Source organism: Nicotiana tomentosiformis, chromosome 7, assembly GCF_000390325.3.
Source record: "Nicotiana tomentosiformis chromosome 7, ASM39032v3, whole genome shotgun sequence".
NCBI lineage: Eukaryota > Viridiplantae > Streptophyta > Magnoliopsida > Solanales > Solanaceae > Nicotiana > Nicotiana tomentosiformis.
This window is the reverse complement of record NC_090818.1, coordinates 31,939,922-31,963,992: the sequence shown is the minus strand read 5'-3', so window position 1 is coordinate 31,963,992 and position 24,071 is coordinate 31,939,922. Positions and strand designations below refer to the sequence as shown.

General features: G+C 36.6%; 3 protein-coding genes across 4 annotated transcripts; 2 read left to right on the top strand and 1 right to left on the bottom strand.

The window, feature by feature from the left end:
• Positions 1-323: 323 nt before the first annotated feature.
• On the bottom strand, positions 324-7,005 carry LOC138895439 (uncharacterized). The gene is made up of 7 exons (XM_070180126.1): positions 6,480-7,005; positions 4,903-5,036; positions 3,875-4,193; positions 1,818-1,874; positions 1,221-1,258; positions 767-1,085; positions 324-682 (listed from the first exon to the last, which is right to left on the bottom strand). The coding sequence occupies exons 1-7, from the start codon at positions 7,003-7,005 to the stop codon at positions 324-326; spliced, it is 1,752 nt and encodes a 583-aa protein (XP_070036227.1).
• A 7,618-nt stretch (positions 7,006-14,623) lies between these two features.
• On the top strand, positions 14,624-18,888 carry LOC104108407 (probable receptor-like protein kinase At2g42960). 2 transcript variants are annotated; one of them, XM_009617428.4, is made up of 8 exons: positions 14,624-15,089; positions 15,528-16,237; positions 16,334-16,438; positions 16,580-16,702; positions 17,010-17,180; positions 17,290-17,419; positions 17,565-17,774; positions 18,329-18,888. In XM_009617428.4, the coding sequence occupies exons 2-8, from the start codon at positions 15,585-15,587 to the stop codon at positions 18,461-18,463; spliced, it is 1,527 nt and encodes a 508-aa protein (XP_009615723.1). In that variant the 5' UTR covers positions 14,624-15,089; positions 15,528-15,584; the 3' UTR covers positions 18,464-18,888. The 2 variants fall into 2 exon arrangements, with proteins under 2 accessions (XP_009615723.1, XP_033515109.1); XM_033659218.2 differs by having other exon boundaries at positions 14,956-15,089; positions 15,502-16,237.
• A 2,536-nt stretch (positions 18,889-21,424) lies between these two features.
• On the top strand, positions 21,425-21,951 carry LOC138895438 (uncharacterized). The gene is made up of 2 exons (XM_070180125.1): positions 21,425-21,482; positions 21,605-21,951. Exons 1-2 carry the CDS (start codon positions 21,425-21,427, stop codon positions 21,949-21,951), a joined length of 405 nt encoding a protein of 134 aa, XP_070036226.1.
• The last annotated feature ends 2,120 nt before the right edge of the window (positions 21,952-24,071 follow it).

The following is a 24,071-nucleotide window of genomic DNA, read 5'->3' as shown; positions in this document are numbered from 1 at the left end:
TATGCATATTGGTGCCAACGGTTTGGGCCAAAATGGAATGTCTTCCAAGAAATTTCGGAGCCATTCAGCTTCTTCACCGGCTTTATCTAAGGCTATGAATTCAGCTTCCATTGTAGAGCGAGCAATACAAGTTTGCTTGGACGACTTTCAAGATATCGCTCCTCCACCAATAGTGAATAATATCCACTTGTGGACTTAGAATCAGTTGAACCGGCGATCCAATTTGCATCACAATATCCCTCAATCACCGCAGGATATTTACTGTAGTGCAAAGCAAAGTCCTGGGTATGTTCTAAATATCCCAAAACTTGTTTCATCGCCATCTAATGAGATTGACCTGGATTGCTCGTGTATATACTCAATTTGCTTATAGCACAAGCTATATCTGGTCGTGTACAATTCATGATGTACATTAAGCATCCCAACACACGAGCATAATTCAATTGTGATATGCTTTGGTCTTTGTTCTTTACTAATGCAAGATTCACGTCAATTGGAGTCTTTGCAACTTTAAACCCTAAGTGCTTGAATTTTTCAACTACTGTATTAATATAATGAGATTGTGACAATGCTAGACCTTGAGGAATCTTATTGATCTTAATCCCTAGAATTAAATCCGCAACTCCCAAGTCCTTCATATCAAACTTGCTAGTTAGCATACGCTTAGTCGCATTTATGTTGGCTATGTCATTACTCATTATTAGCATATCATCCACATATAAGCAAACAATGACTGTGTGATTTGGAATATTTTTAATGTACACACATTTATCACATTCATTTATCTTAAAACCATTTGACAACAAGTCATCGATATCTTCGTGCTTTTCAACCATGTTTGCTTGACCCTTCTTCTTGTCTTTCTTTAACCCAGCATCTTCCGTTTTGTATTTCCTTTCAAGCGCTATCCACAGTTGTATTGACGTCTCCATATTACTATAGACGTTATACAGATTGTCCTCAAGTCCATTAATAACGTAATTCTTGTATAGAAAATCAGAATGCTTCCATGACTCAGTCACGAGAAAGCATTCATTTTCTAGAGTTTCGTCGGGCAGAACAGGAACATCTTCCGTAATGAACTTCTGCAGACTTAAAGTCGTCAAGTAGAAGAACATCTTTTGCTGTCAGCGCTTGAAGTCAATCCCGAAAAAATTTTCGGGTTTTTCTGCCGGTGCTAGTGCCGGTTGTGTTCAGCTTGTCGATGCGTTGGCAGTTACCATAGGAACAGTCTGGTTACCGTTGTCTTTCGTCATTTCTGTAAAAGAATGACACATAATAAATATTAAAATCACGTAGATTTTAATCTCTACTGGAGTAGAAAACCACACAGGTTTTAGTCTCCAGAAACAGTGAATATAACACAAATACAGAAAAGATTAAATTCCTTAAGCTAGTTGTGTTTCTGTATTTATAAAACAATTATGGAGAAGATAAAATAACATAAATGTAAATGAAACAAAATTTAATCCGAACCCACTGAATTCACAGTGTTTCCTTAAGGAATTTAATCCCCTCCTAGTACCCAAGGTTGTGGATTATTTCCTCCCAGGATAGAACGAATTACACACTGGTGTAGCGATACTTCAAACACCAATGTTTCAGCGAACACAAAATCGGTAGCAAATCACACTTACTTATGCTTTGTTTGTAGTTAAAACAATGCAGAAGAAAGGAGGAGAAGTCAGAAATTCGTATGGAAAAACTGAGAAAATGGACTCGTATTTAAAGCCAATGTTGAGCTCAATCTGAAGAGGTGCAACTCTTCAAATCCGAAGAGCTGCCCACTATTTCTTCAAATCTGAAGAGGTGCAAACTGTTCTTCAACTCTTCAGATTTGAAGAGGTACAAACTGTTCTTCTGAAGAGTGCAAACTGTTTTGTAAATGTCTTTTACAAAAAGTGAAGGGCATATACTATTACGTTTGGATTTAATATTAATATTCCGTTTACAAAAAACCGGATATTTAATAACAATTCTGTTAATATTTACTATTAACAAATAAATTTGGTCCAAAAAATTAATCAATCAATCGATCATTTGACCGAATCCGAAGCCGAAGCCGAAGCCATAGCCAAAGCCGAGCGAGCGAGCGACGACGATGGCGCGAGACTTGCCTTATTCTTAACTCTTTAATAGCTAGAAGAAGTGAAATTGTATATATACCCATCTAAATCTCTTCTTCTTCCAATATGGGACAATATCCCTTTGTCAAGGAGGAAACTCAAATATTTTCAATTTTTTTCCATTTTCCATTCACCCTCTTTTAAGCTATATTTATGCTTAAAAAACCCAACAATCCCCCACATGAATGGGGAATGGCTATATCACATAAATATGCATGAAAAACTGTGTGATTCGCAAGCAAGGATTAATTGTATTAGGATAAGTAGGTTTCCCTTTGAACTTTCCGTAGTGAACTTATGTCGGATATACTCGGTCAATCGGTAGATTTGATATCTTTGAACCGTCGAACTTTGGTGTATACCTAGACAACCATAAGTCACACAACCGACCCTTAACCGTCTTTGGCTCTCATTGTTGTGTTCGTTTCAGCCATGAACACCGCCTGGTTTAATAAGTGCGTAGAGAATTGGCCTTACAAAATTCTCCTTGAAGCGGCTAACACTTCACACTTACATAGGTGATTCCTAAACATGTCATCCCGTAGATACATTATTTGATATACCCCGTATCAAATTTAGAAATCATTAAAAAGCCTTAATGCTTTATCCTTGGTACTGAACATTATCTCATCACGAGAATGGACTAAACTTTTAGTTGACAATGTTGAACTGTCATTAATGACTTTGTTTGATCTCCTTGAACCTAGATCTTGGGATGTCCAGTCTTCTAGGTAGAGTTACCGCCACAATGGCTTGTTCTCGGCCATAGTCCCATTCCCCTCGATGATTTCTCAACTACCTCTCTAGTTAGGCTTTTTGTAAGTGGATCCGATACATTATCGCTTGACTTTACATAGTCAATCGTGATAATTCCTCTAGAGAGTAATTGCCTAACGGTTTTATGTCTTCGTCGTATATGACATGATTTACCGTTATACATCACGCTCCCAGCCCTTCCAATTGCAGCTTGACTATCGCAATGTATGCATATTGGTGCCAACGGTTTGGGCCAAAATGGAATGTCTTCCAAGAAATTTCGGAGCCATTCAGCTTCTTCACCGGCTTTATCTAAGGCTATGAATTCAGCTTCCATTGTAGAGCGAGCAATACAAGTTTGCTTGGACGACTTTCAAGATACCGCTCCTCCACCAATAGTGAATAATATCCACTTGTGGACTTAGAATCAGTTGAATCGGTGATCCAATTTGCATCACAATATCCCTCAATCACCGCAGGATATTTACTGTAGTGCAAAGCAAAGTCCTGGGTATGTTCTAAATATCCCAAAACTCGTTTCATCGCCATCCAATGAGATTGACCTGGATTGCTCGTGTATATACTCAATTTGCTTATAGCACAAGCTATATCTGGTCGTGTATAATTTATGATGTACATTAAGCATCCCAACACACGAGCATAATCCAATTGTGATATGCTTTGGTCTTTGTTCTTTACTAATGCAAGATTCACGTCAATTGGAGTCTTTGCAACTTTAAACCCTAAGTGCTTGAATTTTTCAACTACTGTATTAATATAATGAGATTATGACAATGCTAGACCTTGAGGAATCTTATTGATCTTAATCCCTAGAATTAAATCAGCAACTCCCAAGTCCTTCATATCAAACTTGCTAGTTAGCATACGCTTAGTCGCATTTATGTTGGCAATGTCATTACTCATTATTAACATATCATCCACATATAAGCAAACAATGACTATGTGATTTGGAATATTTTTAATGTACACACATTTATCACATTCATTTATCTTAAAACCATTTGACAACAAGTCATCGATATCTTCGTGCTTTTCAACCATGTTTGCTTGACCCTTATTCTTGTCTTTCTTTAACCCGGCATCTTCCGTTTTGTATTTCCTTTCAAGCGCTATCCACAGTTGTATTGACGTCTCCATATTACTATAGACGTTATACAGATTGTCCTCAAGTCCACTAATAACGTAATTCTTGTATAGAAAATCAGAATGCTTCCATGACTCAGTCACGAGAAAGCGTTCATTTTCTGGAGTTTCGTCGGGCAGAACAGGAACATCTTCCGTAATGAACTTCTGCAGACTTAAAGTCGTCAAGTAGAAGAACATCTTTTGCTGTCAGCGCTTGAAGTCAATCCCGAAAAATTTTTCGGGTTTTTCTGCCGGTGCTAGTGCCGGTTGTGTTCGGCTTGTCGATGCGTTGGCAGTTACCATAGGAACAGTCTGGTTACCGTTGTCTTTCGTCATTTCTGTAAAAGAATGACATAAACAAATATTAAAATCACGTAGATTTTAATCTCTACTGGAGTAGAAAACCACACAGGTTTTAGTCTCCAGAAACAGTGAATATAACACAAATACAGAAAAGATTAAATTCCTTAAGCTTGTTGTGTTTCTGTATTTATAAAATAATTATGGAGAAGATAAAATAACATAAATGTAAATGAAACAAAATTTAATCCGAACCCACTGAATTCACAGTGTTTCCTTAAGGAATTTAATCCCCTCCTAGTACCCAAGGTTGTGGATTATTTTCTCCCAGATCAAACTTGCTAGTTAGCATACGCTTAGTCGCATTTATGTTGGCAATGTTATTACTCATTATTAGCATATCATCCATATATAAGCAAATAATGACTATGTGATTTGGAACATTTTTAATGTACACACATTTATCACATTCATTTATCTTAAAACCATTTGACAATATTGTTTGGTCAAATTTCGCATGCCATTGTTTGGGTGCTTGTTTTAGTCCGTAAAGAGACTTAACAAGTCTACATACCTTCTTTTCTTTGCCAGGAACCACAAACCCTTCAGGTTGTTCCATGTAGATTTTTTCCTCCAAGTCTCCATTTAAGAAGGCCGTCTTAACGTCCATTTGATGAATTTCAAGCTCATAAACTGCAGCTAATGCTACTAACATTCGTATGAACGTAATTCTTGTAACCGGAGAGTATGTATCAAAATAATCAAGACCTTCTCGCTGTCTATACCCTTTGACTACAAGTCTTGCCTTATATTTATCAATAGTGCCATCATCTTTTAGTTTCCTCTTAAAAATCCATTTAGAACCCAAAGGTTTATTTCCAGGAGGAAGATCAACCAATTCCCATGTATGGTTATTCAATATGGATTCTATTTCACTATTGATTGCCTCTTTCCAAAACAATGATTCCGAAGAAGACATAGCTTCTTTAAATGTTCAAGGCTCATTTTCCAATAAGAAAGTCACAAAATCTGGTCCAAATGAAGTAGACGTTCTTTGACGTTTACTACGTCTTGGATCCTCCTGATTAAATGTACTTTCTTTTGTTTCTTTCCGAGGTCATTTAGATCCTTCACCAATCGACTCACATTCCTTGTTATACGGGTATATATTTTCAAAGAATTCAGTATTATCTGATTCTATAACCGTATTATTATGAATGTCGGGATTTTCTGATTTATAAACCAGAAATCGATATGCTTTACTATTGGTCGCATATCCTATGAAAACAAAATCAACCGTTTTCGGTCCTATTTTTACTCTTTTGGGTTTAGGAATTTGCACTTTTACCAAACACCCCCACACTTTAAAATAATTCAAGTTGGGTTTTCTTCCTTTCTATTTTTCATATGGAATGGATTGTGTTTTGCTATGGGGTATCCGATTTAGTATCCTGTTAGCCGTAAGAACGGCTTCCCCCCACAAGTTCTGTGGCAAACCAGAACTTATCAACAATGCGTTCATCATATCCTTTAATGAGCGATTCTTTCTTTCCGCAATCCCATTGGATTGGGGCATGTAAGGGGCAGTTGTTTGATAAATTATTCCATATTCTAGACATATTTCTTCAAAAGGAGATTCATCTTCGCCACCCCTATCACTTCTTATCATTTTAATTTTCTTGTTAAGTTGCGTTTCAACTTCATTTTTGTATTACCTGAATGCATCTATTGCTTCATCTTTACTATTAAGTAAGTAAACATAGCAATATCGAGTACTGTCATCAATAAAAGTTATGAAATACTTCTTTCCACCGCGAGATGGTATTGACTTCATGTCGCAAATATCTGTGTGAATTAAGTCTAAAGGATTTGAATTCCTTTTAACTGACTTATAAGGATGTTTAACATACTTAGATTCCACACAGATTTGACATTTTGATTTGTCGCATTCAAACATAGGCAATACTTCTAAATTAATTATTTTTCTCAAGGTTTTGTAATTGACATGACCCAAACGTATATGTCATAATTCATTTGACTCAAGTAAGTAAGAAGAAGCTGAAATTTTATTATTATTCTCAATAACCATTACATTCAGCTTGAAAAGGCCCTCAGTGAGGTAATATTTTCCTACAAATATTTCATTCTTACTTATTACAACCTTATCAGATACAAAGACACACTTAAAACCATTCTTAACTAGAAGTCCAGCAGAGACTAAGTTCTTTCTAATCTTGGGAACATGAAGGACGTTGTTCAAGGTCACCACCTTACCAGAAGTCATTTTCATAAATATCTTTCCAGATCCTTCAATTTTTGCCGTTGTATAATTTCCCATAGAAAGCGTCTCTTCGGGTCGAACAAGAGCATATGTAGCAAATGCTTCTCTAATAGCATAAACATAGCGAGTGGCTCCAGAATCAATCCACCACTCCTTAGGATTTCCTACCAAGTTGCATTCAGAAAGCATAGCACACAAGTCATCGATATCTTCGTGCTTTTCAACCATGTTTGCTTGACCCTTCTTCTTGTCTTTCTTTGGAGAACGACAATCTGCAGATCTGTGTCCAGATATTCCACAGTTGTAGCAATTTACGTTGAACCGCTTCTTGCTTGGGTTGCTTTTCGGTCCATAAGCCTTCTTCCTCTTTCTATCCTCAACAATGTTTGCTCCCATTATTGTTGAGTTTCCACGTCCTTTCTTTTCAGCAGCTTTATTGTCCTCTTCGATTCTCAACCGAACAATGAGATCTTCAAGGGACATCTCCTTTCGTTTGTGTTTCAAGTAGTTTTTGAAGTCCTTCCACAAAGGAGGCAACTTTTTAATCATTGCTGCAACTTGGAACACTTCATTGATGACAAGGCCTTCAGTGAAAATTCTGTTAGTAGAAATAATATAATTAATACTTTCAACATTTGTATTAATTTGACTTATACCTTCAGCAAGGAGATCGTGAATAATCACTTGCAATTCTTGGACTTGGGTAATAACAGACTTGTTATCTACCATTTTATAGTCCAAAAATTTAGCGGCAACGAATTTTTTTAAGCCGGCATCTTCCGTTTTGTATTTCCTTTCAAGCACTATCCACAGTTGTTTTGACGTCTCCATATTACTATAGACGTTATACAGATTGTCCTCTAGTCCACTAACAACGTAATTCTTGCATAGAAAATCAGAATGCTTCCACGACTCAGTCACGAGAAAGCGTTCATTTTCTGGAGTTTCGTCGGGCAGAACAAGAACATCTTCCGTAATGAACTTCTGCAGACTTAAAGTCGTCAAGTAGAAGAACATATTTTGCTGCCAGCGCTTGAAGTCAATCCCAAAAAATTTTCCGGGTTTTTCTGCCGATACTAGTGCCGGTGGTGTTCGGCTTGTCGATGCGTTGGCAGTTACCATAGGAACAGTCTGGTTCCTGATGTCGTTCGTCATTTCTGTAAAAGAATGACACAAACAAATGTTAAAATCACGTAGATTTTAATCTCCACTGGAGTAGAAAACCACACAGGTTTTAGTATCCAGAAACAGTGAATATAACACAAATACAGAAAAGATTAAATTCCTTAAGCTTGTTGTTTTTCTGTATTTGTAAAATAATTATGGAGAAGATAAAATAACATAAATATAAATGAAACAGAATTTAATCCGAGCCCACTGAATTCACAGTGTTTCCTTAAGGAATTTAATCCCCTCCTAGTACCCAAGGTTGTGGATTATTTCCTCCCAAGATAGAACGAATTACACACTGGTGTAGCGATACTTCAAACACCAATGTTTCAGCGAACACAAAATCGGTAGCAAATCACACTTACCTATACTTTGTTTGTAGTTAAAACAATGCAAAAGAAAGGAGGAGAAGTCAGAAATTCGTATGGAAAAACTGAGAGAATGGACTGGTATTTATAGCCAATGTTGAGCTCAATCTGAAGAGGTGCAACTCTTCAAATCCGAAGAGGTGCAAACTGTTCTTCAACTCTTCAGATTTGAAGAGGTACAAACTGTTCTTCTGAAGAGGTGCAAACTGTTTTGTAAATATCTTTTACAAAAAGTGAAGGGCATATACTATTACGTTTGGATTTAATATTAATATTCCGTTTACAAAAAACCGGATATTTAATAATAATTCTGTTAATATTTATAATTAACAAATAAATTTTGTCCAAAAAATTAATCAATCAATCGATCATTTGACCGAATCCGAATCCGAATCCAAATCCGAAGCCGAAACCGTAGCCGAAGCCGAGCCGAGCGAGCGAGCGACGACGACGGTGCGAGACTTGTCTTCTTCTTAAATCTTTAATAGCTAGAAGAAGTGCAATTGTATATATACCTACCTAAATCTCTTCCTCTTTCAATATGAGACAATATCCCTTTGTCAAGGAGGGAAACTCAAATATTTTAAATTTTCTTCCATTTCCCATTCACCCTCTTTTAAGCTATATTTATGCTTAAAAAACCCAACCTTCCCCCACATGAATGGGGAATGGCTATATCATGGAAATATGCATGAAAACTGTGTGATTCGCAAGCAAGGATTAATTATATCAGGATAAATAGGTTTCCCTTTGAACTTTCCGTAGTGAACTCATGTCGGATATACTCGGTCAATCGGTAGATTTGATATCTTTGAACCGTCGAACTTTGATGTATACCTAGACAATCATAAGTCACACAACTGACCCTTAACCGTCTTTGGCTCTCATTGTTGTGTTCGTTTCAGCCATGAACACCGCCTGGTTTAATAAGTGCGTAGAGAATTGGCCTTACAAAATTCTCCTTGAAGCGGTTAACACTTCACACTTACATAGGTGATTCCTAAACATGTCATCCCGTAGATACATTATTTGATATATCCCGTATCAAATTTAGAAATCATAAAAAACTTTAATGCTTTATCCTTGGTACTGAACATTATCTCATCACGAGAATGGACCAAACTTTTAGTTGATAATGTTGAACCGTCATTAATGACTTTGTTTGATCTCCTTGAACCTAGATCTCGGGATCTCCAGTCTTCTAGGTAGAGTTACCGCCACAATGGCTTGTTCTCGGCCATAGTCCCATTCCCCTAGATGATTTCTCAACTACCTCTCTAGTTAGGCCTTTTGTAAGTAGATCCGATACATTATTGCTTGACTTTACATAGTCAATCGTGATAATTCCTCTAGAGAGTAATTGCCTAACGGTTTTATGTCTTCGTCGTATATGACGAGATTTACCGTTATACATCACGCTCCCAGCCCTTCCAATTGCAGCTTGACTATCGCAATGTATGCATATTGGTGCCAACTGTTTGGGCCAAAATGGAATGTCTTCCAAGAAATTCCGGAGCCATTCAGCTTCTTCACCGGCTTTATCTAAGGCTATGAATTCAGCTTCCATTGTAGAGCGAGCAATACAAGTTTGCTTGGACGACTTTCAAGATACCGCTCCTCCACCAATAGTGAATACATATCCACTTGTGGACTTAGAATCAGTTGAACCGGTGATCCAATTTGCATCACAATATCCCTCAATCACCGCAGGATATTTACTGTAGTGCAAAGCAAAGTCCTGGGTATGTTCTAAATATCCCAAAACTCGTTTCATCGCCATCCAATGAGATTGACCTGGATTGCTCGTGTATCGACTCAATTTGCGTATAGCACAAGATATATATGGTCGTGTACAATTCATGATGTGCATTAAGCATCCCAACACACGAGCATAATCCAATTGTGATATGCTTTGGCCTTTGTTCTTTGCGAATGCAAGATTCACGTCAATTGGAGTCTTTACAACTTTAAACCCTAAGTGCTTGAATTTTCTAAGTACTGTCTTAATATAATGAGATTGTGAAAATGCCAGACCTTGAGGAATCTTATTGATCTTAATCCCTAGAATTAAATCAGCAACTCCCAAGTCCTTCATATCAAATTGCTAATTAGCATACGCTTAGTCGCATTTATGTTGGCAATGTCATTACTCATTATTAGCATATCATCCACATATAAGCAAATAATGACTATGTGATTTGAAATATTTTTAATGTACACACATTTATCACATTCATTTATCTTAAAACCATTTGACAACAAGTCATCGATATCTTCGTACTTTTCAACCATGTATGCTTGACCCTTCTTCTTGTCTTTCTTTAACCCGGCATCTTCCGTTTTGTATTTCCTTTCAAGCGCTATCCACAGTTGTTTTGACATCTCCATATTACTATAGACGTTATACAGATTGTCCTCTAGTCCACTAAGAACGTAATTCTTGCATAGAAAATCAGAATGCTTCCACGACTCAGTCACGAGAAAGCGTTCATTTTCTGGAGTTTCGTCGGGCAGAACAGGAACATCTTCCGTAATGAACTTCTGCAGACTTAAAGTTGTCAAGTAGAAGAACATCTTTTGCTGTCAGCGCTTGAAGTCAATCCCGAAAAATTTTCCGGGTTTTTCTGTCGGTGCTAGTGCCGGTGGTGTTCGGCTTGTCGATGCGTTGGCAGTTACCATAGGAACAGTCTGGTTCCCGTTGTCGTTCGTCATTTCTGTAAAAGAATGACACAAACAAATATTAAAATCACGTAGATTTTAATCTCTACTGGAGTAGAAAACCACACAGGTTTTAGTCTCCAGAAACAGTGAATATAACACAAATACAGAAAAGATTAAATTCCTTAAGCTTGTTGTTTTTCTGTATTTATAAAATAATTATGGAGAAGATAAAATAACATAAATGTAAATGAAACAGAATTTAATCCGAGCCCACTGAATTCACAGTGTTTCCTTAAGGAATTTAATCCCCTCCTAGTACCCACGGTTGTGGATTATTTCCTCTCAGGATAGAACGAATTACACACTGGTGTAGCGATACTTCAAACACCAATGTTTCAGCGAACACAAAATCGGTAGCAAATCACACTTACTGATACTTTGTTTGTAGTTAAAACAATACAGAAGAAAGGAGGAGAAGTCAGAAATTCGTATGGAAAAACTGAGAGAATGGACTGGTATTTATAGCCAATGTTGAGCTCAATCTGAAGAGGTGCAACTCTTCAAATCCAAAGAGGTGCCAACTGTTTCTTCAAATCTGAAGAGATGCAAACTGTTCTTCAACTCTTCAGATTTGAAGAGGTACAAACTCTTCTTCTGAAGAGGTGCAAACTGTTTTGTAAATGTCTTTTACAAAAAGTGAAGGGCATATACTATTACGTTTGGATTTAATATTAATACTCCGTTTAATCAATCAATCGATCATTTGACCGAAGCCGAAGCCGAAGTCGAGCGCGGCTTGCCTTCTTCTTAACTCTTTAATAGCTAGAAGATGTGCAATTGTATATATACCTATCAAAATCTCTTTCTCTTCCAATATGGGACAATATCCCTTTGTCAAGGAGGGAAACTCAAATATTTTCAATTTCCCTCCATTTCCCATTCACCCTCTTTTAAGCTATATTTATGCTTAAAAAACCCAACATTAATTATGGGATGGGACGAGAAATGAGATACGTTACAGTTTGCATTCTTTTCTATAGGGATTCTACCATATTTTAAGATTATACGTAAAAGTTGTATAATATGAAAATTTTATTGTGGTTGTATATTATGAAATATTGTTTGAATCTATAAGCAATTATGAAAAGTTCCCATAAAAGAGTCAGATGCAACTGACTAACTGAGAAAGCCCATTACTTGTCAATTGCTTTATTGCTACAAATAAACTAGTCCACAAATCTCATTAAACTTAGTGCAGACTGTATGTGTAAAAAGAGAAAGCAATAGAAAAGGAAGCAACAGCCTAGAGTTCATTTATTAACGTTGAAACTCCACCAGTATCATTTAAATATCGGAATTTCTTCAGAAAATCATTGAGAATTTTAAGGCAGTGATACATGATATCATTATTGCAATGAACTCGATCCCAACATATAATAAACAAATAAATCGATACTGTTTGAAATGTTTTACATATCCCACTGATTAATGGCAAACACTTACGCACCCAAATATAAAAAAGAAAAGGATTAAAAAGTTAAGAGTAATTCCACGTGCCATTCATGTGGTGCACGTGCAAGGTTTTGTTACTGTGAAACAAGCTAATGAGGGTTATCCTACTTTCCCATGTGAGATGCATATGATTAGACGACTAAGTGGTGATGATAATCCATTCGGGTCAAAATTCGGGCTAAATAATAGAACCCGCCCACTGTGCCACTTTAATTAGTATAAGCACATACCCTATTCACTTAATTATTAATCAAGTTTAAAGTATGAAAAGATTAGAGAGGATTTGTCAGAAACATACTTTAATGAAAAAGTTTATGCTTCAAATCAAAGCCTCTGTTCCTCATCTAATAGTGGCTTTTTATCTCTCCTCCCATGCCATAATCATATTTAAGAAAGTCACATTTGTTCACTAAGCAAAGGCTTTTTCCAAGCCATACCCCCTCTCTCCCCGCCGGGGATTGGGGCTTGCCAAAGGAGGGTTTAGATGCTTTTTAGAAAAATGAAGATACGATTATTTGTTATTTATACTAATTCGATAAATAAATGATAATATCTATACTATCATTTAAGCATAAATTATTATTTTATTAGTTACTTAAAATATAAAAAATTAAGATAATTTAATATAAACATCGAATAAATATTTATAATAGATATTTGTTCTTTTGTATTTCTACAATCTTGGGGTTGTTTTCTTTTGGAGGGTGGGGCTATGGTGTTTATCTTGCTATTGTTAATATTTTTTTTTTTTTCCTAATTTATCCATTATTGTATATTTTTTTAATACTATCTATCGGAAATAACTTCTCCGCATAGAGGTAAAATTGCGTACATTATTATCTTAAATTTTATTTGTGAAATTATACTGAGTTTGTTGTTGTCGGTGTTGATCTCAGGTTACGGCGATGGAAGGGTGGGTGTTCTTTTATATTTCTGAGTTTTAGGGATCTTTCAATGGGAGGGAGGTTGATCTAAGTGAATTTACTAACTTACCCCTTGTGAGCCGTTGTAACAAATGTTTTAAATATACCAGGTTTTGGTCAAAGGAATAGTCATGACATCAATAATAAATCTGCGTAAGTTTGACAAATCGTTCTCATTCTTAGAAAATACTGCTACCATAATATTATACTCCAAAAGAAAGAGAAAAGATATATTGAAAATAACTACAGAATATAGTGGCAAAAATAGAAGTGGTTTTTCTTTGGGAAAGAAATATCACATCCATGGAAATCATACTCTAATAACTACAAAAAGATGAAACAAAAAGCTGTTTTGTTTAAATATAGTGTCACTACTGTGTTTGCAACTTTGCAATCTTATTACCGTGATTGTAAAAGTGAGCTAATTTTAACTTCTTTCAAAATTTAAGCCTGCTTAGAATAAGTTGTTCAAACTAATCCCCTTGTCCAAATTTAAATGAAAGATATCATTTTTTTCCTTTTCAAATTTTTGAGACATGGTTTCTAATGTTGAAATGAAGTAGAAAATTATGTTTGCGTCATCTATACAGTTATCGTCTTTTCTTTTTACTAGACACACATGCACGATTACACGTGTCTCGACTGTTATGAAAATTTTAAATTATCAAAACAAGTACTACTAATTAATTTGTTACTGTGGGACTCTTAACAATAACAACACCTTAAATAAAACAAAAAGTTGGTCAATTTAGCTCATGAATCATGTCAAGTATTTCGTACCTTTGCTGTATTACTTAAGATGACATACATAAAATTAACATGTCGTACACAATTACAAAATCATGAGTTATAACCTAAAAGTGACCTCAAAAAATTTCTTGAAAAAAAATCAAAACTGTAGTTGTCAGACACCAGTAGGCAGTAGTAGTAGCTTATGTAGGTTGCTTAAGTACAGTGATTGCCAGCCATGTTTTGGGTGTAAAGTAGTCAATTTTAGTGAGGTGTTCATAGGGTCAGGTCATTTTTGCCTAAAAAACCTGTTTTTTTCATAGCATCAGCTGTGAAGAGAAGAGGTCAATTCTATGTGTATGTATCATTAATGACAAAATAAAGAGAACTGGTTTTAGGCTAAGGGGCAATATAGTCAAATCAAACTTGTCATTACATTAAGCTTAGATTGAGTTGACTCTCTTCCCCAAAAGAAAAAGCCCCCTCATCTTCTCTCCTTCACATTCATATGTTTTCTTTTCCACTTTTTTTGTTTTTGTTTTTGTTGGGGTTTTCACTTTTTTCATAAATTCTTTTGCCATCCAACCATAAATGCATTTCTCTCATATATTTTGCTTTTCCTTTACTGTTCTCTTTTCTCTTCTCTCTCTCAACACCACCCACCCCAAATCAAGAACCTCACCTCTTTCTTTCTCTCTCTCTCTCTCTCTCTCTCTCTCTCTAGCATAGATTTTCTCCATTGCAAACCAAGCTTCCACCTTTACAGCTTTCTGAGGTCCCTATTGCTTACACATTCACATTACCCACCAACCCATTTTTTTCCCACCATTAAAATAAATCTTTTTTTTTCTTTCTCTCTCTGCATTTGGCCTTACAAAGATTAGATTTTTGTCTGGCCTTGTTAGAACAGCAGTTTATTCCCTTTGGTCCACTTCAGCCAAACACCCTTTAGTTTTCTCTTGGCTTTTGTGGGGTTCTTTAGTTTTCACTTCTGCATTGGCATATCTATGCGTTTTGAGTCTCTGTTGGTTCAAAAAGAGGCACTTCCTTTGCTTCTCAAAGAAGAAGATCAAGGGAGTTAATTAACTCTGGTTTCTATAGATCACTTTGTGTAAAGGTAACAACTTTATTGGATTTACATCTGGTTTCATTCTCTTACTTCAGTATTAAGTCATTCTTTCCTTTAATTTATGCCCATTTTGAAAAGATTTAAACTTGTTTTAAATTAGTGATTTTTACCTGAATTCTTGATTTATTTCAATCAGGAAGGGGAAATGTTTTATTCTCATCAGTCACTGTTCTTAATCTAATTACTTGTATGCGCTTTTGTGGATAGTTGTATCTTGATGTCAGCTGCCACCAATTTAGTTGCCCTGTCAATGTCTTATCTTTAACTAATTGTACTTGGAAATGTAATTAATTTAGACACTACCAACTACTTTGTTTCAGTAAAGTCTTAAAAAAAGTAAAACAAAGCCACAAATTGTAGAAATGTTGATATGTGTGAGTGATGTAACTCCTCTTCACAGTGACCTAAATTGTTAGTGGGATACAGGAGGCAATGGAGTAAATCTGACTCTGGAATTTGGAGGATAAAGCAGAATTTGTGGAAATGTCTTCTGGGGACTTAAACAGTGAATTGTCTAAGAAGACATCATTTTTGGGTCTCAAACTATGGGTTGTAATGGGCTTATGTGTTGGTGTATTTATCGTCGGGATACTCTGTATGTTGTCAATATGGGTAACGTGTAGGAGGAAATCTAGGAGAACTCTGGACGGGTATTCACATTGCCAAATACCCAATGTTTCCAAGGATATAAAGGTTGACAGAGTTGGCGCTGCAAATGTCCACGATCATCCTCAAAGCTTATTTCTGACTATTAATGATAAATCAAATGAAACAACATCGGAAAAGATGCTAGTCCATTTGGGTAGAAGCAAATCAAGTGATGCTGATAATATCAGCCAATGCAGTTCAATATATCATAACGAAAGGGCTTTTAGTTCGCAGTCAGGGGAAGAGGGGAGTTCAGGGACAGTGAGGAAACAACCATCCTATGGAATTGCAATGCCTTCTCCTTTGATTGGCTTGCCAGAGATCTCACAGCTCGGGTGGGGCCACTGGTTCACACTTAGAGATCTTGAACTTGCAACAAGTCGTTTCTCTGCAGAGAATGTGCTTGGTGAAGGTGGATATGGTGTAGTTTATAAGGGCAGATTGATCAATGGGACAGAAGTAGCTGTGAAGAAGCTCCTAAATAATCTGTGAGTATGGCTTTGAAATAATTCTACAGGTTCTGTACATTCATCTCCATGAGTGAATATTATTTACGATCTAACAATATATGAATTGCTCCACAGCGGCCAAGCGGAGAAAGAATTTCGCGTTGAAGTAGAAGCAATTGGTCATGTTAGACACAAGAATCTAGTGCGTCTTCTTGGTTATTGCATTGAAGGTGTTCACAGGTATTTCCAGATAAAACCGTGGAATTTCTTTAAGTATGTTAAAGTTTTCTGTGCTATGACTCTTTATTTCAAAATGTCTACCACCATGATTTCAGCTTAATTATGCTATTCCTTATCATTTACTTTGTTTTGGCTACAAAGGATGCTGGTTTACGAGTACGTCAATAATGGAAACTTGGAGCAGTGGCTGCATGGCGCTATGAGACAATACGGTACTCTTACATGGGAAGCCCGTATGAAGGTTCTCCTTGGTACTGCAAAAGCGTAAGTCTCATTATTAGAATCTGCTACACAGTATAATCTTTTCTCCAATTATTTCACATGGCATTCCATTTTCCTTAATAAATCTATTACTGCTGCAAACTCTTCTAACTTATTTTACTCCAAGCCATTGCCTCAATCGTTTATGTATTTTTAGTTCCTAAAAGGTAGTAGTTGCTTGTTAGTAATAGTTATAACCCTTCGCTTTTCTGGCTCTTCTTAATAGCTTTCTCTTATTTCTATTATCAGTGAAAATGAGAATCGGCAAATTATACTGCACACCTTAATGTGGAATTTGTTTTATTTGCAGGCTTGCTTACTTGCATGAAGCCATAGAACCTAAAGTAGTCCACCGAGACATAAAGTCTAGTAATATCTTGATTGATGACGAGTTCAATGCTAAGGTCTCTGATTTTGGGTTGGCAAAACTCTTGGACTCAGGAGAGAGCCACATAACCACCAGAGTCATGGGTACATTTGGGTATGAATTCTCTAGTTGAAGATGTTTTACTCCTACTCCGTCTACCTTTGCATTTGTTGAGTTGTTTCCACAATTAGATACTCAAATTTGTTTCTCACTTGAATTTCAGCTATGTGGCTCCAGAATATGCTAATACTGGAATGTTAAATGAGAAGAGCGATATTTACAGTTTTGGTGTTCTAGTGCTAGAAGCAGTCACTGGTAGAGATCCTGTGGACTACAGCCGTCCCGCTACTGAGGTACTGAGAGAGAGGGATGCGACGCATTAAATATCTTTACTAACTACACTAATAGAGAACCCAGGGTTACGTACTCCCTTTTTCTCCTGGTTGCTGTTGCTTCTTGCATTTACTAACAGGTATTTGTGTGGTTCACCTTTGGCAGGTTAATCTTGTTGAATGGCTCAAAATGATGGTCGGAAATAGAAGGGCCGAGGAAGTTGTGGATCCTAACCTTGAAGTTAGGCCTGGTACTCGTGCTTTAAAACGGGCGCTTCTGGTCGCACTGAGATGTGTTGATCCGGACTCAGAAAAGCGACCCAGAATGAGCCAAGTAGTTCGAATGCTTGAAACTGAAGAACTTCCTTATCGCGAGGTATACTCCATTTTTGACTTTCATATCTCCACTCCATATGATCTTTTTGTCTTTCTTTATTTTGGCTACAACTAAAGCTTCCTTTCAAAGAACCTGAGCTATCAATTATCAACCAAACCCTTTAGAATGTTTTCAAGTTACAAATAGTATTCCAAATATTTGTTAGTAAGACAATGCTTTAAGCCTGCTCTAGCTTTGCACATCCACAAAAGAGCAGTGTACAGTTTCTTAGCCAAATGAAAAGGAATATTGGATAATGCGGGACTGTTGCTTTTCTGTGGTGAATAGTACCACTCTTGATTTTGGTCCATGTGAACTGCTGACATAACCTCAAATAAGGTTGCAGTTATATCTTTTCACTCTGCACTATGTCCAAATTTTATCTTTTCGTTTGAATCACTAGGCATATGAACATTTTTCATATAAAATACAACTATAACTCAAATTCAAGCATCGACTATACGAATCTTCACCGCCTGTCACTCTTTTAAGCTCGTTTTAATTGGGGTCGGCTATATGAATATTTCCAAATCCATGGTTGATGATTGTAACAGGACCGAAGAAACAGAAGAAGTAGAACAGCGAGCATGGAAATAGAATCAGTAAAGGAGAGTTGTTGCAGCTCAGCTGATGTGGAAAGCAAGGTGGGGAGAGCAGATAGCAGTACATCTGATACAATTCTTGGATAGGAACTTCTTGGATAGGAACTCTGACACAAAGGCACATGACTCTTAAGTGGAATGTATAATTGCATCTTAACCCCACACCCCCTTAAACACCAACCCCACATTGATATTTAAAAGCTTTTCAGTAACCCAATGAAGGATTTTCGAAGTTGGTTTCTGGAAAAGATTCCTCTGAATGACAGACGGTAATTGAATTTATGATAGGTCGGCCCACTTGGTATTTGAAGCATTGGCTCTTATTTCAGTGCTTCTCTTGGCAGCTAGCTGCATCAAAATTTGTGAGGAGTTGTTGCTGTGTCATAATACTAGTAGAGAGAGATAGAGAGAATAGAGAGAGATTGTTGATGTACAGATATATGTTTTGAGGATTATGTGTTGTCCTTTCTAAAATACATTTTGATCATCATTATTGTCTCTTTTGTGGGTTTTCTCTTGAGTATATATTTACATTGGCATGCCTCTTACAATTTACTACTAGAATTTTTTCTACTTCCCTAATGTAGTGTTCTTCATGTAGAGTATTTTCATAAAAAATGTTTTGTTGATTAATATTAGGTATAAGAATAGGTGATGAGTATGACTTAGTGGTTAGTGAAGTGTCCGGAGAACCATAAGGTCTCAAGATTAAATTCCGATTAGGGCAGAAAACATTAGTGATCAATTTCGTCCTATTTGTTTAAGGGTACGGTTACTTGGTATTATTGTTGGTGTGAGGTAAAAGAATAAAGATATCTAGTAAAATGCTTTGGTGACTTGAGATAACTTTCGTCCATGAATAGTAGAAACATTTCTTGGCAAAAGCAAATATTAAATTAATTCAAGGTAGGCAAAAATGATTTCATCAAGAAGTCTATTTTCTGCCTTATAGAACACATCAATACATACGTTTTTTCCCACTGTACATACTGAGGAAACTACTTGCTACTACACTATATGTCCTTGTTATAGATTAAAGAAAAGGTCTTTTGTACAAGTGAAGCTGGAGTATGTTATTCTCATTGCGGTCCCCTCTTTTGGATAATCAATCAAGTCGCAGCTGGCAGAAATTTTCTTTAACTTATATCCACAAATATCTTTGATTCACAATGATTGAGAGAGAGTTGGCACATGTAGCTGATTGTATACTTTTGCACGCTCTGCAGCATTTGTCCTTACGGTTCTGGGACACTCAATCCTACAGATTGCGCAAATGGCAAATCTTTGCCCTTTCAATGAACTTCAACAGTGCCACAATTTAAAGTGAAAAGCTTACTATAGTACTACTATTCCTTAAAAACGCGCGCACTTACTTCATCTTTTGGCTTATTCATAAATTAATTGTTAGGAGTATTTGTTATGTTAAATGGGTTTCAATTTTGTGCCGCTAGTGTTGAAGCCATATGCCGGTTTCCGAACGAATTATTGGGAATTTGTTGAGTTAAGTAATGGTAATCAATGTGTTGTCTCGTAATAATTGTAAGACGTCGTATGCCAATTTGTTTCCATTACCCAAATAGGCATATATGGTTTTATAAATAGCTAAGGTTTGAGCTGGGATCCTTGGAGATTGGTTTTATTCGACATCAATACGTTTATCACGGGGCAAAAGCTATAGGATCTGGTCCCAAAATATGAAAAGCCACATTTATTGGTTCCGCGAGTTCATTAGTTAGCTACATTAGCCTATTCAGATCCCGTTTGTATTTCTTAAAATTATAATATCCGTCTCTGACTAATTGCTTGGTACTAATTTTCACTCTTTAAATTAATCGTGATTCATGCTAAGACTTCAAATGATCACAAAGTCCAACCTCACAAGTCTTTTGTCAGCCATATACATGGCAGCTTTAGTAAGTTTGACAACGTTGTTAACCCTCTTGATGCTGACAAAGATTGTGCCTTTAAAGTTTATTTGTTTGAGATTTTGGAGCTTTTGGGTATGGAAACTTGTTTTTTGAGTTTTTGCGGAAGACTTGCGAATTGCGATTCACACACCTAAAATCCAAAGTACCATGGGACAACGGCCTGGCTTGTTTCGTTACTTGATTTTGTTTTTACATGGTTTGGTTACTAGCTCCGATCCATGAAAACGTTTAATAAAGAAAAAGCGTCTTTTCCTCATTATATCGTTAATTATTTGTTTGAATACCTCGGAAATCACTCATCACGAGTAGAGTTTACAGCTATATCTTCACCAGTTCCATCTTTAAAAAAAAAAAGAAAAAAAAAAGAAAAAAAAAAGGGGCAATCCAGTGCACAAACTAGCCTTCATTGCGGCAAGGTCTAAGGAAGGGTCGCACCCTAAGGGGTGTGATATTGACAGCCTACCATAATACAAATATTAATGGCTACTTCCACGGCTCGAACATGTGACTTATAGGTCATATGGAAACAACTTTTTTTTGTTGCTCCAATCTACACCAGTCCAATCTTTATACTATAAGTCTATAATATTTCTTTTTCTTGCAGGCAGTGCTTGTTTTCTTTCTTTATACAATATCGCATTAGTTATATATGTCCTTGCTAGTTCCACATGTGCTCAATGCATCCAGATCGGAACTGCGCAACTTTAGCTAATTAGCTTTGTGATATTAAGCTAATAAGTTACCCATAGTTAGAAATATAACTGTAGATTGTAGTTAGAAGTAAATTAGTTAGTACAGTATTAGAAGGTAGTTATACTGTAGCTTTACAAATACACATTACACTCATGTACAAATAGACGGTTGTATCATTTTCTTCTCAATAACAGATTCAGTTTTCTCTCATCCTCTGAGTGTTGCCTTCTCTTGCATGTCTTCTTCCTCGAGCTCAACCTTCAGATCCATGGCAGCTAACATGGTATCAGAGCCACCGGAGTAGATCGAAGGGAGCTCTCGAACTAGTCCTTACTCTCGTTACCTCAATTTCACAATTTTGTGGTAAATTGTCCAATTAAAGCGTGTAGCTGAAAGACTAGGGTTTACTCTTGAGAAGCAGCTGAAAATGGCGGTTGGAGAAGAAATGTTAGCTGAAACTTCATTTCTAGCAACTACAACCTCTGGTAATGTAATTCTGCTACCGGCGCAACTGTATCTCCATCAATTGACCACAATCACCCACTCTTTCTTCAACTAATAGATACTCCAGGTAGTACTCTAATTTCTCTTCAACTCACTGGTTCAGATAACTATGCGCTATGGAGTAGGTCTATGAGGATTGGTTTGTTAGGGAAGAGCAAGTTAGGTTTTGTAGATGGTCGATTTCCTAAGTCTAAGTTTGAACCTCAACTTCATGATCAATGGGAGAAAGTTAATGTTGTAGTTCTCTCATGGATAATGAATGCATTAAGGCCAGATTTACTTAGTAGTATAGTGTATGCTTCTAATACTCACAAGGTTTGGGAGGACTTAAAGGAGAGATTCGACAAAGTAAATGGATCTAGGGTTCTGTTCCTACATAGAGAGATTCATACCCTTATTCAAAGTACCATGTCTATTGCTGACTACTTCTCCAAATTGAGAGATCTCTAGGATGAATTTGATGCGTTAATGCCCTTTCCTAGCTGTCCATGTCCCGAGTTTAAAAAATATCCTAACACTTTGAGTATTATAGGCTACTTCAGTTTCTGATAGGATTGAATGACTCCTACTCACAATCAAGGAGTCAAATCATGATAATGTCTCCAATTCCTAGTAATAACAAAGCCTACTCTCTACCGATTGATTAAGAGAGTCAAATGAGTCTAGCTAATTTCACTCAGACCACTCAAACCACTGAAGGCATAGAAGGAGCTGTATTCTATAGTAATAAGGGCCCAACAAATGCAGGTGGAAACTTCCAATATAGGAAGAATCGAGTTCAATGTGAATACTGCTATTATAAGGGGCACACAAAGGAGAATTGCTACAAACTTCACAGCTATCCATCAGACTTCAAAGGAAAGAAAAAGGGGCACTGTTCTGGAGTGTATGCAAACAGTGTGAGTAGTCTAATGTTTCCAAATACTGCAGAAGCAGGCACTCAACAAGTCACTTATGGAACTCAACTAGGGATGCAACAATTCCAGCATGCTCACATGCCACAATTTACACAAACTACTCCCAATAATACTCATGTTCTTCCTTTCTTCACCAAAGAGCAGTACCAACAAATTCTTCAGATGCTGTCCAAAGGGAATAAAGAGGGGCCAGAATCATCTACCAAGTTAGCTGCTGCAGGTACTCTAATTACTCTAATGTCCAATTATCTCAAGCATAATTGGATTATAGACATATGAGCTTCAAATCATATGGCTTCACAACTTGATGCTCTTACCTCTTGTCAAGCAATCCCCAGTTCAGAGAGATGCACTGTTCAATTACCTACTAGGAATGTAGTATCTGTATCACATAAAGGAACCTCCTCAGTGCTTAGAAATAACAATATCTCTAATGTGCTATACATTCCAGACTTTAAATACAACTTGCTCTCATTGTCTTAACTCACCAAAAAATTTCAATGCATGGTTGCATTCTTACCTGACTTCTGCATTTTTCAGGATCTCTACAGTGGTCAGGTGAAGGGGATTGGTAAGGATGAGCATGATTTGTACATACTTCAAGGAGGATCATCACAGTATTCTGCAGTAACACCAAAAAATAAGTGTGCTAACACAACCAACTTACTTAATTCTGAAGTAATATGGCATAGGAGATTAGGACATGCTCCTATTGATGTAATAAGGAAGTTAGATGCTCTTAGTACCTTAAAGACAATAATTCATCACTATCCTGTATGCCTAGTTGCTAAACAGTCTAGATTGCCTTTTCCTTTAAGTACATCAGTGTCTCAATATGCATTTGACTTAGTTCATTGTGACATCTGGGCTATATAGAGTTCTCTCTCATAGTGGCAAGAGGTATTTTTTCACAGTAGTTGATGACTATACCAGATACACTTAGATTTTTCTGCTCAACTTCAAGTCAGAAGTTATAGTTGTGCTAAGAGACTTTCTAACTCAAATAAAGAACATGTTTTCAATTTCAATAAAAGTCTTAAGGACTAATAATAGTAGTGAGTTTTTAAGTAATGAGTTTAAACAGTTATTCTCCAGTCTTGGTATCTTTCATCAGAGTACATGTGTCTACACCCCTCAACAAAATGAAATTGTTGAGAGGAAGCACAAAACTATCTTAGACATGGCCAGGTCTCTCAGGTTCCAGGCTGCTGTTCCTCTAAGGTTTTGGGGTGAATATGCTACCACTGCAGTCTACCTCATCAACAGGTTGCCCTCTAGAACACTTGAGTAAAAATCACCATTTGAGTTGCTTTACTTGCATCCTCCTTTACTACAACACTTAAAGGTCTTTGGTTGTGTATGTTATGCAGTTTGTCCCAAAATGTTTGACAAGTTTTCACCAAGAGCCATTCCTGCTATCTTCCTGGGCTATACTTCATCTCAAAAGGGTTATGTTCTATATGACTTGAATTCTAAGTCTCTATTTGTTAACAAAAATGTTGTTTTTCAGGAAGAAATCTTTCCTTTCAAGCATATGTTATCTCCTGGTGACACTATCTTTCCTATACTGGATCTGCTCTTACCAATCAGTGCAAATCCTAGATTATGTGCCACAGATTCTTCTCCTGGTGCTGATGTTCCTCCACATGAGGC